At 34.5% G+C, this 14,615-nt stretch overlaps 1 protein-coding gene across 4 annotated transcripts; it reads left to right on the top strand.

The window, feature by feature from the left end:
* The first annotated feature begins 2,830 nt into the window (after nucleotides 1-2,830).
* Nucleotides 2,831-9,498, top strand: LOC103496094 (magnesium transporter MRS2-4). Of its 4 annotated transcripts, none has more exons than XM_008457824.3 (5): nucleotides 2,831-2,973; nucleotides 3,299-3,852; nucleotides 4,385-4,806; nucleotides 7,331-7,615; nucleotides 9,024-9,498. In XM_008457824.3, exons 2-5 carry the CDS (start codon nucleotides 3,507-3,509, stop codon nucleotides 9,300-9,302), a joined length of 1,332 nt encoding a protein of 443 aa, XP_008456046.1. In that variant the 5' UTR covers nucleotides 2,831-2,973; nucleotides 3,299-3,506; the 3' UTR covers nucleotides 9,303-9,498. The 4 variants fall into 4 exon arrangements, with proteins under 4 accessions (XP_008456046.1, XP_008456044.1, XP_008456045.1 ...); XM_008457822.3 differs by having other exon boundaries at nucleotides 2,833-3,018; XM_008457823.3 differs by having other exon boundaries at nucleotides 2,870-2,993.
* Nucleotides 9,499-14,615: the final 5,117 nt, after the last annotated feature.

Raw genomic sequence — 14,615 nt, 5'->3', positions numbered from 1 at the left:
TTGAGTGGTTTATTGGCGATAGACTTGATGAAGCAATAAACGTGATTGTGAAGGTGTGGCCGCCTTCTATGAAAAAGTTTAAGGATCTTTTTCTAGAGCTTTCATGTTGACCCAAGGTTCTATGCGCTTGACCTTAAATAGCACAATTATGAATTGTCTATTGTGATAGACTTTATTGGGGAATCAACGACAAATTAAAAAGTAAAACGTGTTGTGGGGGTCTTAATCGTAGTTATTGAAAGTTCAAAAGGTAACTTACTTTCTTTAATTGGATTGTTGCCCCACCTCACTACACATCAATTCAAATCGAAAGATATTGATGTTTAAGTTTATACTACTTCTTTCTTTGCTCAGAGAAAATGCTTTATTACTATTTTAACTAAAATGCAATGGTAGTCATTCGTGGGGGATTGATGGGAATGACTATCATTTGTACTGTTTTATAATTAATGTTTGAGTTGAAAAATAATAATTGTTATTATTTAGTATATTTTATTATTAAAAAACCATTGATCTTTTTTTATATATATTTATTTAAAGAAAAGATTTTGCATTGGGTTCTTCCTTTTTTTCTTGTCAAAAAATCCTAATTACTTTCTCTGCTTTTCTCTGAACGGTTTTTCTTTGATTCTACTCCTTACTCCTGCGAGTAGATGTCTAAGTTGGAAAAGTTGTGTTAACCTTGGAGAGCAACCGATATAAGCGATTTAGTATCGAGGTCACGCGAAATTTTGCTTTCAAGGCATTGGTTCGACAGGCACAACATCGATGATATTTTCCAACAAATATGTATGATATATTTTTTTCTCAATGTATTGAGTGGATAATTGACTTTGAGTTTGATAGCATAAATACTAAGTCAATTGAGCTATACTCACTTTCATATTTACGAAGAAACTATATTAGATCGATAACTAAAAGTGTTAGATCCACAAATTTTTAAAAGATTTATTAGATTTAATTTTATAGACTTATAATACACACATATGAAATTTTGGCCCCATCAAAAATTTAATTTCAAAATTTTCAAATCTAAAAGACAAACAACATAAGTTTAAATTTGTTTATATTCTATACAAACTAAGTTGCATAATAAAAGTTTTAATTTAATAAGAGAGATATTAACATTATAGAAACTAAGTTCAATATTTGGTGGAGGCTAAGTTCCTATTCGATAAAATTACTCTTTTTTATGTATATAATTTAGGGTTGCTATATCTCTTTTTCCGTATAACAAATTTTTAATGAAAATTTCAATCACACATTTATCAATTTAAACTAAAAATTCATAATATCAATTTAGATCCAACTTTTATAAATGTATCAATTTAAACCTTTAAACTTATAAATAGTTACGAGTGAGTTAATTTATAATCTTTATTCCAATTGTATAGGAAGATGGTCAATCCCTCAATTCTCATACATTTGTAGATTTCTTCAAATGTCAATTTTTTTCCTTAGAAAATTGACAATTATAATTTGAATGAACATTCTTCGAAGAAACTTTAACAAAAAATCTAAATTGATTCGGTTTAAAATTTATAAGTATAATCTCAAAGTCTCTTATCTTGTTTATGTAAATAAAATGACAATTCGTCCCATAGAAGAATCGATGTAGTTACTATTGTTCACTTTCATTAAAAAGAACATTTTGCAATCTACAATTTCTTTTATTATGACCTAAAACTGTAAACCAAACATACATGTATTAGTCTTTTATATTTTCAATTTTTCAACCCGAACGTAACCAAATTTGTGTTTAGTGAAAGGAAAATAACGAATCATTTGCAATTTGCAGTTTAATTTTCAATTAAATGATGAAAAATTATTTTAAATTAAAAATTTTCCAAAAATATTTACAAATATATCTATTTGTCATAGACCAAATAGACCTTTTATGTTTATCATTGTCACACGAAATTTTCGAAGAAATGTGATTCTTAAAATTGAACTTTATATATTGATTTATATTGTAGATAAAATCTCTAATATTCATTCATTTGATGCTTTCTCTTGAATACAAATTAAAACTTAGAAATTTTTGTTCTTTCATCTTCAAATCTTCTAGAATTCAAGAAAGGTTCTTCAATTTTTTGGAATTTCAGGAAGGTTCTTCAATCTTTCAGAGGAAGGTTCTTCAATTCTTTAGAAGATGGTGTTCTCGGGATTGATAGATGGTAATCTTGGATTGATAAAAACTTTCACATCTTGAGACCTTTTAGAAGTTTGCCTCAATTCTTTATGCAACAAGATCTCTATTTATATAGATTTTTCATGGGCTTTGGTGGACTTAGGCCCATTTGCTTGTTGGAATTAGATCCATTTGTTTATTGGAATTGAGTTTATTATCTTGTTTGACCCAATTCTTCCATGGAGTCTGAATTGAGTTGGAGGTAAGAAAACTTGATTACCCAAATATAATTATCACAATTTTTGTTGTGATGACGTGATAGAATTTAATTGATCGAAATTTCTTATAATCATGTTATGGACACTAATTTCTTTTTTGTCTGTCCTTGATCTATCTTAGTTTATTGTTGATCTTCAAACAAATATCATAAAGGTATATATATATATAAGTAATTTGGATTAAGATGGTAAACTCGAACTTTTAGAAAAGTAACCCAAACAAGCCGTAACAAAATCAATCCAACACAATACAAAATTAAAACTAATCTTTTAATTATTTGAACACATTCATGATAAATAGACAGTAACATTTTATTTAAATATTTTAATTTATTTTACTCCAAAATAATATTTTGACTTATTCTGTTACAAAACCTAAAATAACACTGGGTAAGACTTTTCCAAAAAAAGGGAAAAATAGTGAGTAAAATAGGAGGAGCTCCGCTGCTGGAACTATTGGCTGAAACTAACCAAAACTTCTCGTTTTCGTCGTATTCCCAATCCGATTAACGCTCCAGAAATTTGGTTTTTTTTTTCTCTTTCGAAATTTCAATCGCCACCAAGGTTTCTCTCACTTGCTTTCTGTGGGTTTTTCATTCTCCTGTTAAGGTTTTGCCTATTTCTTTTTCTTTTCATATTGTAATGATCAATTACTACGTTTTTTTTAATTGTGTTCTATGAAGTCTGCTATGAGTTGTTGTCTGATTTTCAGTCTTCTATGAAATTGGTCATCGATTTCAGTTATCGTGCGTTCGTCTGCGTCAGATTTTCATATTTGTTTGATGGGGTTTCTGTCTCTTATTTGTATTCAATGGCGTTCTCTTTCTTTGCAAAATAAATTATGAAGTACAGATTTAATGAAGTGGAAAACGTATTTTGAAAATTGAAGGAATTAACAGAGAGATGGAATTTGCCAACTAGTGGAAGCGGTGGAGGTCATTGCAGTAGGCTGAGGAGAAAAAGGGGGCGGGTCACATAGTTGACAAATTTGGCGATCGTTCTCACAAAGTTCGAAAAAGAGGAATCAGATAAACCTGGAATTCTAAGGTTCTTTTGTTTAGCAAAGAGAGAAGGAAGGGGGTGGTGAGCGAGAGAAAATGGGCAAAGGACCATTTTCTTTTCGCCGGAGCAGTAGTCGCCGCCGCCCTAAGAAGGCGGTTCAGTCATCACCGTCCTCATCGCCACAGCTACCTCCGCAAGTTAGTACCAGTTCTCCTCCCATTAACAATAATGGGAATGGCTTGGTTGGTGGTGGGGGTGGTGGGGCTGTGGGAAAAGTGAAGAAGAAGGCTGGAGGATCTAGGCTGTGGATGCGTCTTGACCGGTGGGGGCAATCAGAGCTTTTAGAGTGGGACAAGAACGCTATAATCAGACGTGTTGGAATTCCGGCCAGGGATATGAGGATTCTTGGTCCTGTTTTCTCACACTCATCTAATATACTCGGTAAGTTTTGATTTTACGCTGCAACAAGTTTTGAGCTATATATTTACTTTGTAGAAGTGCTTTTTGTTGCCTATCTTTGACTCTTGTAACTGATTTGGAAGTTATAGCAAGGGGGAGTTGTAGGAAGCTATGTAGCTCTTTGTCTAGTCTATGAAAAAAGAAAGTGGAATATTTTTAGTTGGTTTTGTCTTTTTCAATTGAGAGAAAAACCTGAGGAGAAAACTAGAATTTGAAGAGGAAAGGTCGTGTGTATTTTTCTTGGCATTCCATCTTAAATAGTCTGTTCGTGTTCTTCATTCATTTTAAGAAACCATAAAAAACGAATAAATTTTTAATTTGTTTCTTATTATACATGTGCATATTTTCTTGATTTGCTTGCTCTTGTTTTCCACTTTTTTTTTTTTTTGTTATTTTTCTTTCTTGAGTTTAAATTTGGGAACCACGAAGTCAGGGTTGGATTCAGCAATTCATGTGTTATCTTGCCAGGTGGAGTCTAGAATTCTTTACTGAGTTCTCTTTGGTATTCTTGCAGCCAGGGAAAAGGCTATGGTTGTTAATTTAGAGTTTATAAAAGCCATAGTTACTGCAGAAGAAGTCCTACTACTTGACCCTCTTCGCCAAGAGGTTATTCCATTTGTAGATCAGCTAAGGAAGCTACTCGCTAAGACAGGTTCATCTCAACTTGAAAATGATGGGAATGTTTCGAGAGGAGGAAAGTGGTTGCCAGTTTCAGAGGCTGCTGAAGGTGAGCAGTATGAGCTCCCATTTGAGTTTCAGGTTCTGGAAAATGCTTTGGAGGTAGTGTGCTTGTACTTAGATTCCAGCGTGGCAGACCTTGAGAGGGATGCTTATCCAGTTCTGGATGAACTGGCTAGGAATGTCAGCACCAAGAATTTAGAACGTGTGAGAAGTTTGAAAAGTAATCTTACCCGTATTCTTGCACGTGTTCAGAAGGTGTGCTCAATTCCTATTCTTTCTAGTTCTGCAAACTCTTTAAAATGCTGAATGATTTTGTTTTCTGTTGAAATATTTTCCTCCTTTTTGATTAGTTATTATACTCAGATCGAGGTGTTTTCTATGATGTGTGCATGTTGGGGGCTGTGTGGGTGGGGGCAGAAATTTTATCAAGTAAAGTGATGCAAGCTTAATGACTGACCGTTAATTTACAGTAGCAACTGGAAAAAGGTTTTTCTCCCCTCCAAAGTTCCTGATCATGATCCTAAATCCAGATTCATTTAGACTTGGTGAAACGTTTATAGGTGGGAATGTTTGAGGATTTGTGCTTGCCAATTTGTATGCAAGTTGTAGAATATGTTACTTAGGATCGTGAATTGATATCTGTTTTTGAATTGATATCTGTTTCTAAAACTCGTAGATGCAATGGGTGGCATTGCCAAATCCCATGTATATTAACATTTTAATATCTGGTGAAACTAAAAGAACCTCACTGTGTTTTCTGTTGCATTCCATGAAGCATATAATTGTATGTATTTGTAGAACATAGAGCTTTAAATCCTCGGATAAATTTCCAATTCTAGGGATTGATAAGCTATTAGATGACCTTTGGGGCAACGATGCTTAGTAAGTTGGATAGCAATCAAATCATCTTATTAGGTTAAACTCCAAAAGAAAGCATGAGGTTAAACTAATATTTTGATATAATTTCATTTCTTAATCCAGTAGCTTAAACTTTTGGGTTGATTGATAATTTAACCTAGTTTTAGAGCATGGCATGTTTCGTTTAAACTTTGTAATGTTGTTTCCTCCATGACTTATGTTGATTTTTACTTGCTGGGTTTTCTACAAATTCCACATCCCATAAGTGGAGGAAAATATTAAAACTATTGATATAATTAAATTTATCAGCTTAAGCTTTTAGGTTGATCGATAATTTACACATCAGAGAGGGAGAGGGAGAGAGATGTTGTCTGTTGAGAATCTTACATTGGAAAAGTCCATATATCTCATGCTCTTTATATGATAGGTGAGCTACTACTCTCATTGCCAATTGGTTTGGAGATGGAACCTCAAGTTATTTAATATAGTATTAGCGCTTGTCCAAACGAACATTTTGGTCTAATAAAAAATTGAGACTGAGAGGCCCCATCTTGAGGGAGCTTGTTGAAGATATCACATTGGGAAAATCAAGGGCCTTGCACTCCTTATATGATAGCTTGGCTACTCCTTTTAATGCTGGTTTTGAGAGGGAACCCTTGTCATCAAATACGTCGACCCTCAATCCTCTAGTGGGTTATCACCCTCTTAAAACGAAAAAAAGGCTAAACACCAATTTGCCAAGTCCTATCAATTTTCTTTTCCCATTTTGAATCGAAGGAACCCATATAGTTTTTTAGATATAGGAAAGGAACAACTTTCTACACACACACATGCATATATTGTAGTTTTCTTCGGGTGCACAATGGGCAGTTCTTTTTGTAGTTTTACAATTTTGATATATATGCTTATGGGAAGTATTTTCTACAACTTCTCTTAGCCTAGCATTGAGGCTTTCCTGTCCCTCTTATTTAATCTTCTTATCATGAGAAAATGAACTCTTTATCCATCAAGCAAATTGGACAAGTTGTAATGTGAGAAATCCCCTAGAAGACAATTGGGTTTTAGCAAAAAAGGATCCAATTTAACGTATATCATCGAAGTATCACTCTTTTTCATATTTCATTGATTTAACCAAATGTAGTAAATCTTATCTAAGAAGAAAACCGACAGAGATGATATTGAAGACTAACTTTCTAGCCCCACCCCAACTCTGCTGGATTCTCCTTTTCCATCTTCCTTTATTAACCTCTTGAAACACAATTGTATGATTTTATTAAAAACCCTCCACAATTTGGGGCATCATTTAATTGCATTGGCTCCTTTTCAGGAGACAACAGATTCTGTATTATGGTTTTCCCTGTTAAGAACAAGAATAACAAACATACAACGAAACAAAGTAAACATATTAGAGAAATCCAAAACTTGGAATGCTCAATCTCTTATGAAGAAAAAGATGCATCTTTGCTTAGAAAGGGGTCATTATCGGCTTGATCCCTTACAGCTTACAAGCTCTGTGCTCTCCTCCAACAAGTTGGCCCAGATATGACTTTTTTCTTGATTGTTTATTGGATTGCTTGATGATGCTTTCGGATTGGTTTTTTCATCTTTTTTGGGGTGGCTATGATTGATATTTTTGAATTGTTATTATGTACGGGCTTGTCCTTATTTGAGGCCGTCTTGCATTGTCAATCCAGCTTTCATTGTTCTATTTTACCTCTCCTTTTTGTTGCCCCATTCCTCTTGGTTTTTGGTGTAACTTTATCTTCTACTAGAACTAGGGGTGTCCCTTTGGTTCACCTTGCTCTTTATTGGTGTTTTGCCGGTGTATCTCTTTGGATATTTCACTTGTCAATGATATTGTTTCTTATAAAACAACGACAGAGAAGGAAAAGAACTAGACTCATAGCTTTTATGATGGCAGGTGCGGGATGAGATAGAACATCTATTAGATGATAATGAAGATATGGCACAACTATATTTGACAAGGAAATGGATGCAGAATCAACAATTCGATGCTTTGATGGGAGGAGGTGGGGCTTCCAACAGCACAACTGCTGTCGTTCCTCATCTTCGTCGACTTAGTTCCAACAGGAGTGGCAGTGTGGTGACCAGCAATCTTTTGGATGATAATGACGTAGAGGACCTGGAGATGTTGCTCGAGGCATACTTTATGCAGCTGGATGGGACTCGTAACAGGATATTATCGGTGAGAACTAAGTTTCTTCATGATATAATTTGATTAAATTTCTTGACAAAGGGTCCGTTTGGATTGACTTAAGAAATAATGTTTTTAAAGAAACTCATTTTTGTTTAAACTCTTTTTCCTAAAAATTGTTTAAAATACACTTAAAAATCTATTTTGAGTGGCTTCCAAACACTCTGGTCTTTTTCAAAATAACTTATTTTTTTAATTAAACACTTGAAAATATAATCCAAACATACCAAAAACAGCAACAGAAACAGTTTCTTTCTCTCTTTGGTTTTATTTTATTCGGGTAAAGGGGTGGGGGTTTCTCGTGATCATAACATAAATCACTAGTTACCCATTATTTATCTTTATAGTTGAGTACTTGAGACATAATCTAATGTGTAAATCTTTGGCAATCCCAATCAGGAGTCCCATTTGAATTAATGAAGCTTCAAGAGAGCCTTGATAATTAATTTGCTCCCTCATAATATAGAAGCTAATGGCTGATACGTACATATATCTAAATGTTTATAGTTGTGGGCCTCGTGGCTATAGATAAATTGTCAACTAGGGTTGACTTAGTGGTAAATAAGGGAAAGTAAAAAGGTCAAAGGTTAAGTGATTATGGATTCAATCCATGGTGGCCACCTACCTAGGATTTAATATCTTACAAGTTTCCTTGACATTCAAATGCTTGACCCGGTCAAGCAGATTATCTTGTAAGATTAGGCTATATGCGCGTAAGCTGGTTCAGACACTCACTGATATCAAAGAAAAAAAAGACTACCATAAGGTTAAGGAAGTAATGAGTTCCAACCTTTAGTTCACATTTATAGGCTATATTAATAAGTATTTTGGGAGTGATTTTGGGTGGGGCAAAAAGTATTCTCATCCAAAATTATCATGTTTGAGAAGAGTATAAAGATGCTTTTAATAAAAGTCGAACAGTATCTAAAGTGCTTTGTACAAAGCATTGATCAGAATACTTTTGTCCCTTGTGTTTGAAATTGTGAAGCAGTTCAGAAACACTTTCAAGAGTGTAAAGTGCCAAAGTAATTTGTTAATAACACTATTTACGGGAAGTAGTGTTTTAAAAACCCTTCTTGGTATGTGCTTAGGCGCTAGGTAGCGGAAGACGCCATTTGTGAAGCCTCAAGGCTCAAAGTCCAGTTTCTTTTGATCATTATTTTTAGAAAATAGTAAGAACATAGAGTTTTCCTTCTTTATTAACTAAAAAGAATCCCCCAACTGTTGTCCTCAAAAGAAGAAAAAATAAATAAATCGTATTTACTAATGCAAAGTTTCATATGTTGAGTTTTTTCTTCATATTCATTTCCACATGAAGCGCATGAGTTATAGTACTTTCTCATTTTGAGAATCAGGATCATGTTTTAGGTTTAAATTAATCTCATTTTTACACGTGCAGGTTAGGGAATACATTGACGACACCGAAGATTACGTCAACATTCAACTTGACAATCAAAGAAATGAACTCATTCAATTTCAGTTAACACTGACTATTGCTTCATTTGCCATAGCTGTTGAAACCTTAATCGCCGGGTTGTTTGGTATGAACATCCCTTGTACATTGTACGAGACAGATGGGGTGTTTGGGTACTTTGTCGGAGGTACTTCAGCAGGGTGTTTGTTGCTTTTCCTGCTTATTCTTGGATATGCAAAATGGAAGAAGCTTCTTGGTTCATGATTTCACCTTTTGTTGTTTTATAGTCGAAATAAATTCATCAGCCATCCCCGAATGCCAGAAGTTGATATTTTTGAGTCCATATAGGCCCTAAGTTATAAGTGGCCCATGTACAAGTTATATGGGAAAATTTGAATAAATATTGTAGTTTTGGAAAATAATTATTGATATATCGTAGTTTTGAAAATGTTTAGAAGAATGTGGTAGTTTTATTTTTTTTAATTTAAATTTATTATTTAAATTTCTTATCTCATTTGTATTCATTTTAATAGTTTTGTCAAACAAATTTAAATTTTGTTATTGTCCTTCAATGTTAAAATTTATATGAATATTTTTAAATAATTAAATAATTAGATGAATCGTTTTTAATAATGACGCATAATTAAAAAATTAAATATAAATTAAAATAATTTATAATAACTAAATTACATTTATTTGATTGATAAAAGAAAATCAATGTGTTTCACAACTCGAACGTCGTCGATTTCGAGTTGGTTGTCGACGTCGATTCTGAACTCTATGTTGTTATCGGTCCTCCTGGTTTTCTGGTTCTTGTTGGTACTCTTGTCGATCTGATACATCTGTAGGTGCACAGATATTTGTTATGTTCTCCATAGCCACGTTTATGTCCATGCATGTAAAAATTAGATGGACCGACATCCATGTATAAAGACGATGGACTGATCCCTGCATCATAATATCCTGTACCGACCTCAGAATCATAATATCCTGCTCCAAATGTTGGCATCATCGTCATCGGACTACCATAACCAGTTTGGCTCTGTGTTTGTGTCGTAGGAGGCACTTCTTCCACATTATGGTAAACTTCATCAAGTTCAGCTTCTTCCACTCGAACACGTCCCCTATGAACTGGTGGAGGTACAATAGATAGATCGTACATATTATGTATCTCCTCCATGTACCTCTTATTATTATTACATATATTAAGGACTTGTTGTGGATCATCTGCTACATCACGAAGTCTTGCGTTGTTCGATCTCTGTAAATTGTAAAAAAAATTAGAAATATTTAATTGAATAAATAATTTAAGTAATTATACAATAGTTAAATATGTACCAGATGGCCCACGGCTGCTCTTGGTCGAGTGATGTAAAGCCTCGTAATATTATTATACCAATGGATGTATTCTTGAGTCACATCTATATCAAATTGCTGAATCGAAACTCCTATTGCCATAAATGTTCTACAAGATTGCCATCACACTACTAAATGTGCAACCCTATCAGACCAATCTGTAACTCTCAAGTAAATGTTATGTAGAAGTGGCTCAGTATTGCATACTGATGGGATATTTTGTTTAAGGCCGAATTGTCTAAGCACCCTATCGGGATGATGCCACTCACCAATATGGAAACATATGAGAGGACTGATGGTCCGCCATATATCTTGACCGTTCTTACAAAAATTTGGCAAATTACCAATCACATTTTTGTAAGGCTCCCAGATAATCTGAACCATCACACATTACATTAAAAATAAATAAATATATGTTTACTAATGAATAAAGAAATTAAAATTTCAGTATCGACATACCTGATCACGCTGAAGAAGGTCGAACATGTACCTATACTGACTAACTACATGAGTAGCCAATCTAGTTACACAAAATTGGTCTTTCCAACTGTATTAATAAAATAAATTTTAGATTTTGATTTAGGGGTCTTTTTAAAAATATAAAAAAGCGGCAAAGTATTTACACTGTATAGAACAATTCTGATTGTTTAGATTTGGCTAGAAGATCGTTTAGATTTGGCTACACGATCGTTTAGATTTGGGGTTCCAAATCTAAACGATTTTTTTTTCAAAATTTTTTGTTTGACATTTGTGTAAGTTTTACGATCGTTTAGATTTTTTGTTTTCTTACATTTGTGTAAGTTTTCCTTTGTTTTAATTATATCACTCATTTAGTATTAAACTATTGTTTGATATAAATTAAAATAAAATAGCATACCGTGAACCAAGTGCTCGTCCAGGTAGTAGATGATTATTTGCATGTGTAAGCTGTGGAGCTATTGTGGAAAATCGTTCCCAAGCCCATATTTGAAGAAGTATCAACAGACCAGCAAGCACGCTCTCTTCGATGCTTTGCATAGTTTTCTATACAACCAGGCCAAGCACGCTCCACCCCATGAGTATCGACCCGCCTCATGTAAATCACCCAATAGTGGCAGGAACATCAGATACACAAAACTACCTGATTTATCAAAATATAGACTTCCACCAATTAATTGTAAAATGTATGTTCTTGCATATCTGATCACGATTTCCTCTTCTGCATCGTCATCAAGTCCTGAAAAATTGTGACGCCAACCACGTGAGATTTAATCTTGATCCCTTTATTTTATTAGCAGGTGGGACCACACCAAGTAACATCTGACATAAATTTATCCAGTCTTCATGCACTTGACTGATAACAGGTTCTCCATCGACAGGTATCCCTAACAATACTTCTACGTCCTGTAAGGTGATATTGCACTCTTCAGTGGGCATATGAAACGTATGCGTCTCCAGTCTCTATCTCTCAACGAGTGCAGTAATAAGGTGCCAATCTAACTGGATGAAATCCAATCTAGCCACCTCATAAAATCCAAATACTTGGAGCATAGGCAATATGTTACGGTGAAGTGGGATATTGCGTTGGACTACTGCCTCTCTATGTATAAAACCCAACTCACCTACCGTTCTATCGTCCCACACAATTGAAGATCGATGAAAAGATTGATCATACAGAACATTAGAATCAATCGGTCCGGGTTTAAAGTCATAATCTACACAGAAAATATTAATTAGTAAACAAGTAGGTACAACAAAAAATGCTACATAATGGATTATATAAAATAAGTTTATCGAACTAGTTGGTACACAAAAAAAAATTAAGTACACAATTTCTTAATTATCAGGTGTTCGTCTCTGTAGCAAAGGACATTTCCTTTGATTGTGACCTCATTAACCACAAAATCCACATTGTACTTGAGAACTCGGCTCCCTCTAATCCATCTCATTATGATATCGTGAACTCTCCGGTCGACCGGGTTTTCTCAACAATGATGGGTCAGGATGTAAGACGAGCATAACAGGTGTGATCCAATAATCTTCATGTGGTATTTACTGAAATTGAGGAGAGTAACATGAAACATACGTTGAAAGTTTGTAGTAGTCCTCAATGAAATCTTCGTAGTTCATGTTAAATCGCGAATAAACCGCCATAAAATGCGAACATGGTATCCAAAAGCTTTCCATTTGTTACTTGAACAGTATCGTTCTGAAGCATTCAACCTTAATATTTGAATATTTCCTCCTTTCGCATTAAGGCTATGGCGTCTGGTTTTCACATGAAACACGCCTTCATGTCGATCATATGATTGCACCTCATGTTTACTAGATCTTGCAGCTCATTTCAAGATTTTATCAAGTGCGTACCTGCAAAGTGAATTCACTTAGTACCGTAGACTTATTCAAAACTAATTGCATGTTATAAATTATTACCGAGTGTATTTATCCCGACGTTACAATGAAATTCTGATTTCTTCTCTTCTTTTCTTAAAATGATTGACACATTTATAGAATGTTGCTTGAGCAAGAGCATTTATCGGCAACATTCGAGCTCTTTTTAGGACTCCATTCATGCACTTTGATAGATTTGTTGTCATCCATCCATATCTAAATCCGCCGTCATGTGCTTGAGTCCATTGCTCAATATCAATGTCGTCAAAAAAGCTCAAACAGTTGCTGTTAATTTGTCTGATGTCTTCAATTGCTTCATTAAATTTTCGAATTTGGAATTGACATCTGGAACGATATACATAATTTTTCAATGTATTAAACTTAAATTTTTTTATTAATATGACGTAAACAGAACCTATGGTGACACTGAGGTTCTGTCCATCCGTTTATTGGATTGTTTACAGCCGATATAATGCCAGCATGTCGATCTGAAACTAAACGTACCTCATCATGGAGTACAACTTTTTTTAGGTGCTGCAAAAACCACCCTTAGGAGTCTGTAGACTCCTCATCTACAATGGGCAAACGCAAGTGGGAGAAGATATCCGTTTGAGTCGACAGATGTGGATATTAGCAACTTGCCTCGATATTTACCATATAAGTGAGTGCCATCTATCTGAATAATAAGCCGACATCGACTGAAGGCTTCTATACAAGGACCAAATGCCCAAAATACAGAAGTGAGAACAACATGCCCTTCAATGTTTATGTCACGCACTTTCCATTCCACGCATGTTCTAGGACTAGTGTGTTTAACCATATACAGCCATTTGGGCAAAAGTTTATATGATTCGTCCCAGTCACCGAACACTTTTGCCACCGCTTTTCTTTTACCATCCCATGCTTTGTGATAAGGAACATGATATCCAAATTTTGTTTTCATGTCAGACTGTAGTTATGCGATGCTGATTGATGGTTTTTCTTTTACAACATCACAAAACTTTCGGGCCATCATTGAATATAATCCAATTGTACATGACTCTGACTGAGTTCGGAATAAAAACACGTGTGTTGCTTAGGTAATTTAGTAATCTCGAACATACCATGTGCTTTTTTCTTTGATGCACGAAGCCTCCACGTGCACCCTTCTGCCAACTTCTTACATCGAATTGCCCAGATAGTCGGTGTTGATTCTACTACCTCATATGGTGCATGATTCTTAATGGCAAAATATTTTACCCTATGTTGAAGTGTTTCTTTATCTTGACATATCATTCCCTTATACAGTTCTGAATTGTCAACAACCATAGGGGCTACAATCGGGTCGTGTTCACGAATACTATCTATTACATCCATATCTATCTGAGTGAGTGTATTTGATGGTAATTCATGTTCACGACCATCAAAGTCAAACTCTTCAAACTCATCATCTGTTTATGTTCGAAAATCCATATATGATATTAGCCACCATTTCTTCATCGTCATATACCGATGATGCAACTAGTTCAGAGTCAGGGACAATAACCTGAGTTCGATCTTCGAGCTGACAAAATGGTTCTGAATTCAGGTTTATATCCAAACCCACTCTACTCACATTGACATTAGATGCACCATGTTCGGGATTGACATTGCAATTGAAAACACAGTTTTCATTGCTTTTTCATTTGGTATAGAGAATGACATAAACCTTATTAGTCTCGAGGGAGTTAGATTTGGATGTCTATATATAATTTCTATATCACTTATGCGTATATCTATACCAACTGATGATCCTACGATTTCAATAAATTGTTCAAAGACAATTTCACTGTTTACACTTATGGTAAAACCTCCACAGGCTGGTTGGTTATA

This window comes from Cucumis melo, chromosome 6, assembly GCF_025177605.1.
Source record: "Cucumis melo cultivar AY chromosome 6, USDA_Cmelo_AY_1.0, whole genome shotgun sequence".
In the NCBI taxonomy this organism is placed as follows: domain Eukaryota; kingdom Viridiplantae; phylum Streptophyta; class Magnoliopsida; order Cucurbitales; family Cucurbitaceae; genus Cucumis; species Cucumis melo.
Note: the sequence above shows the minus strand (reverse complement) of the source record. Positions and strands in the feature narration are given on the sequence as shown.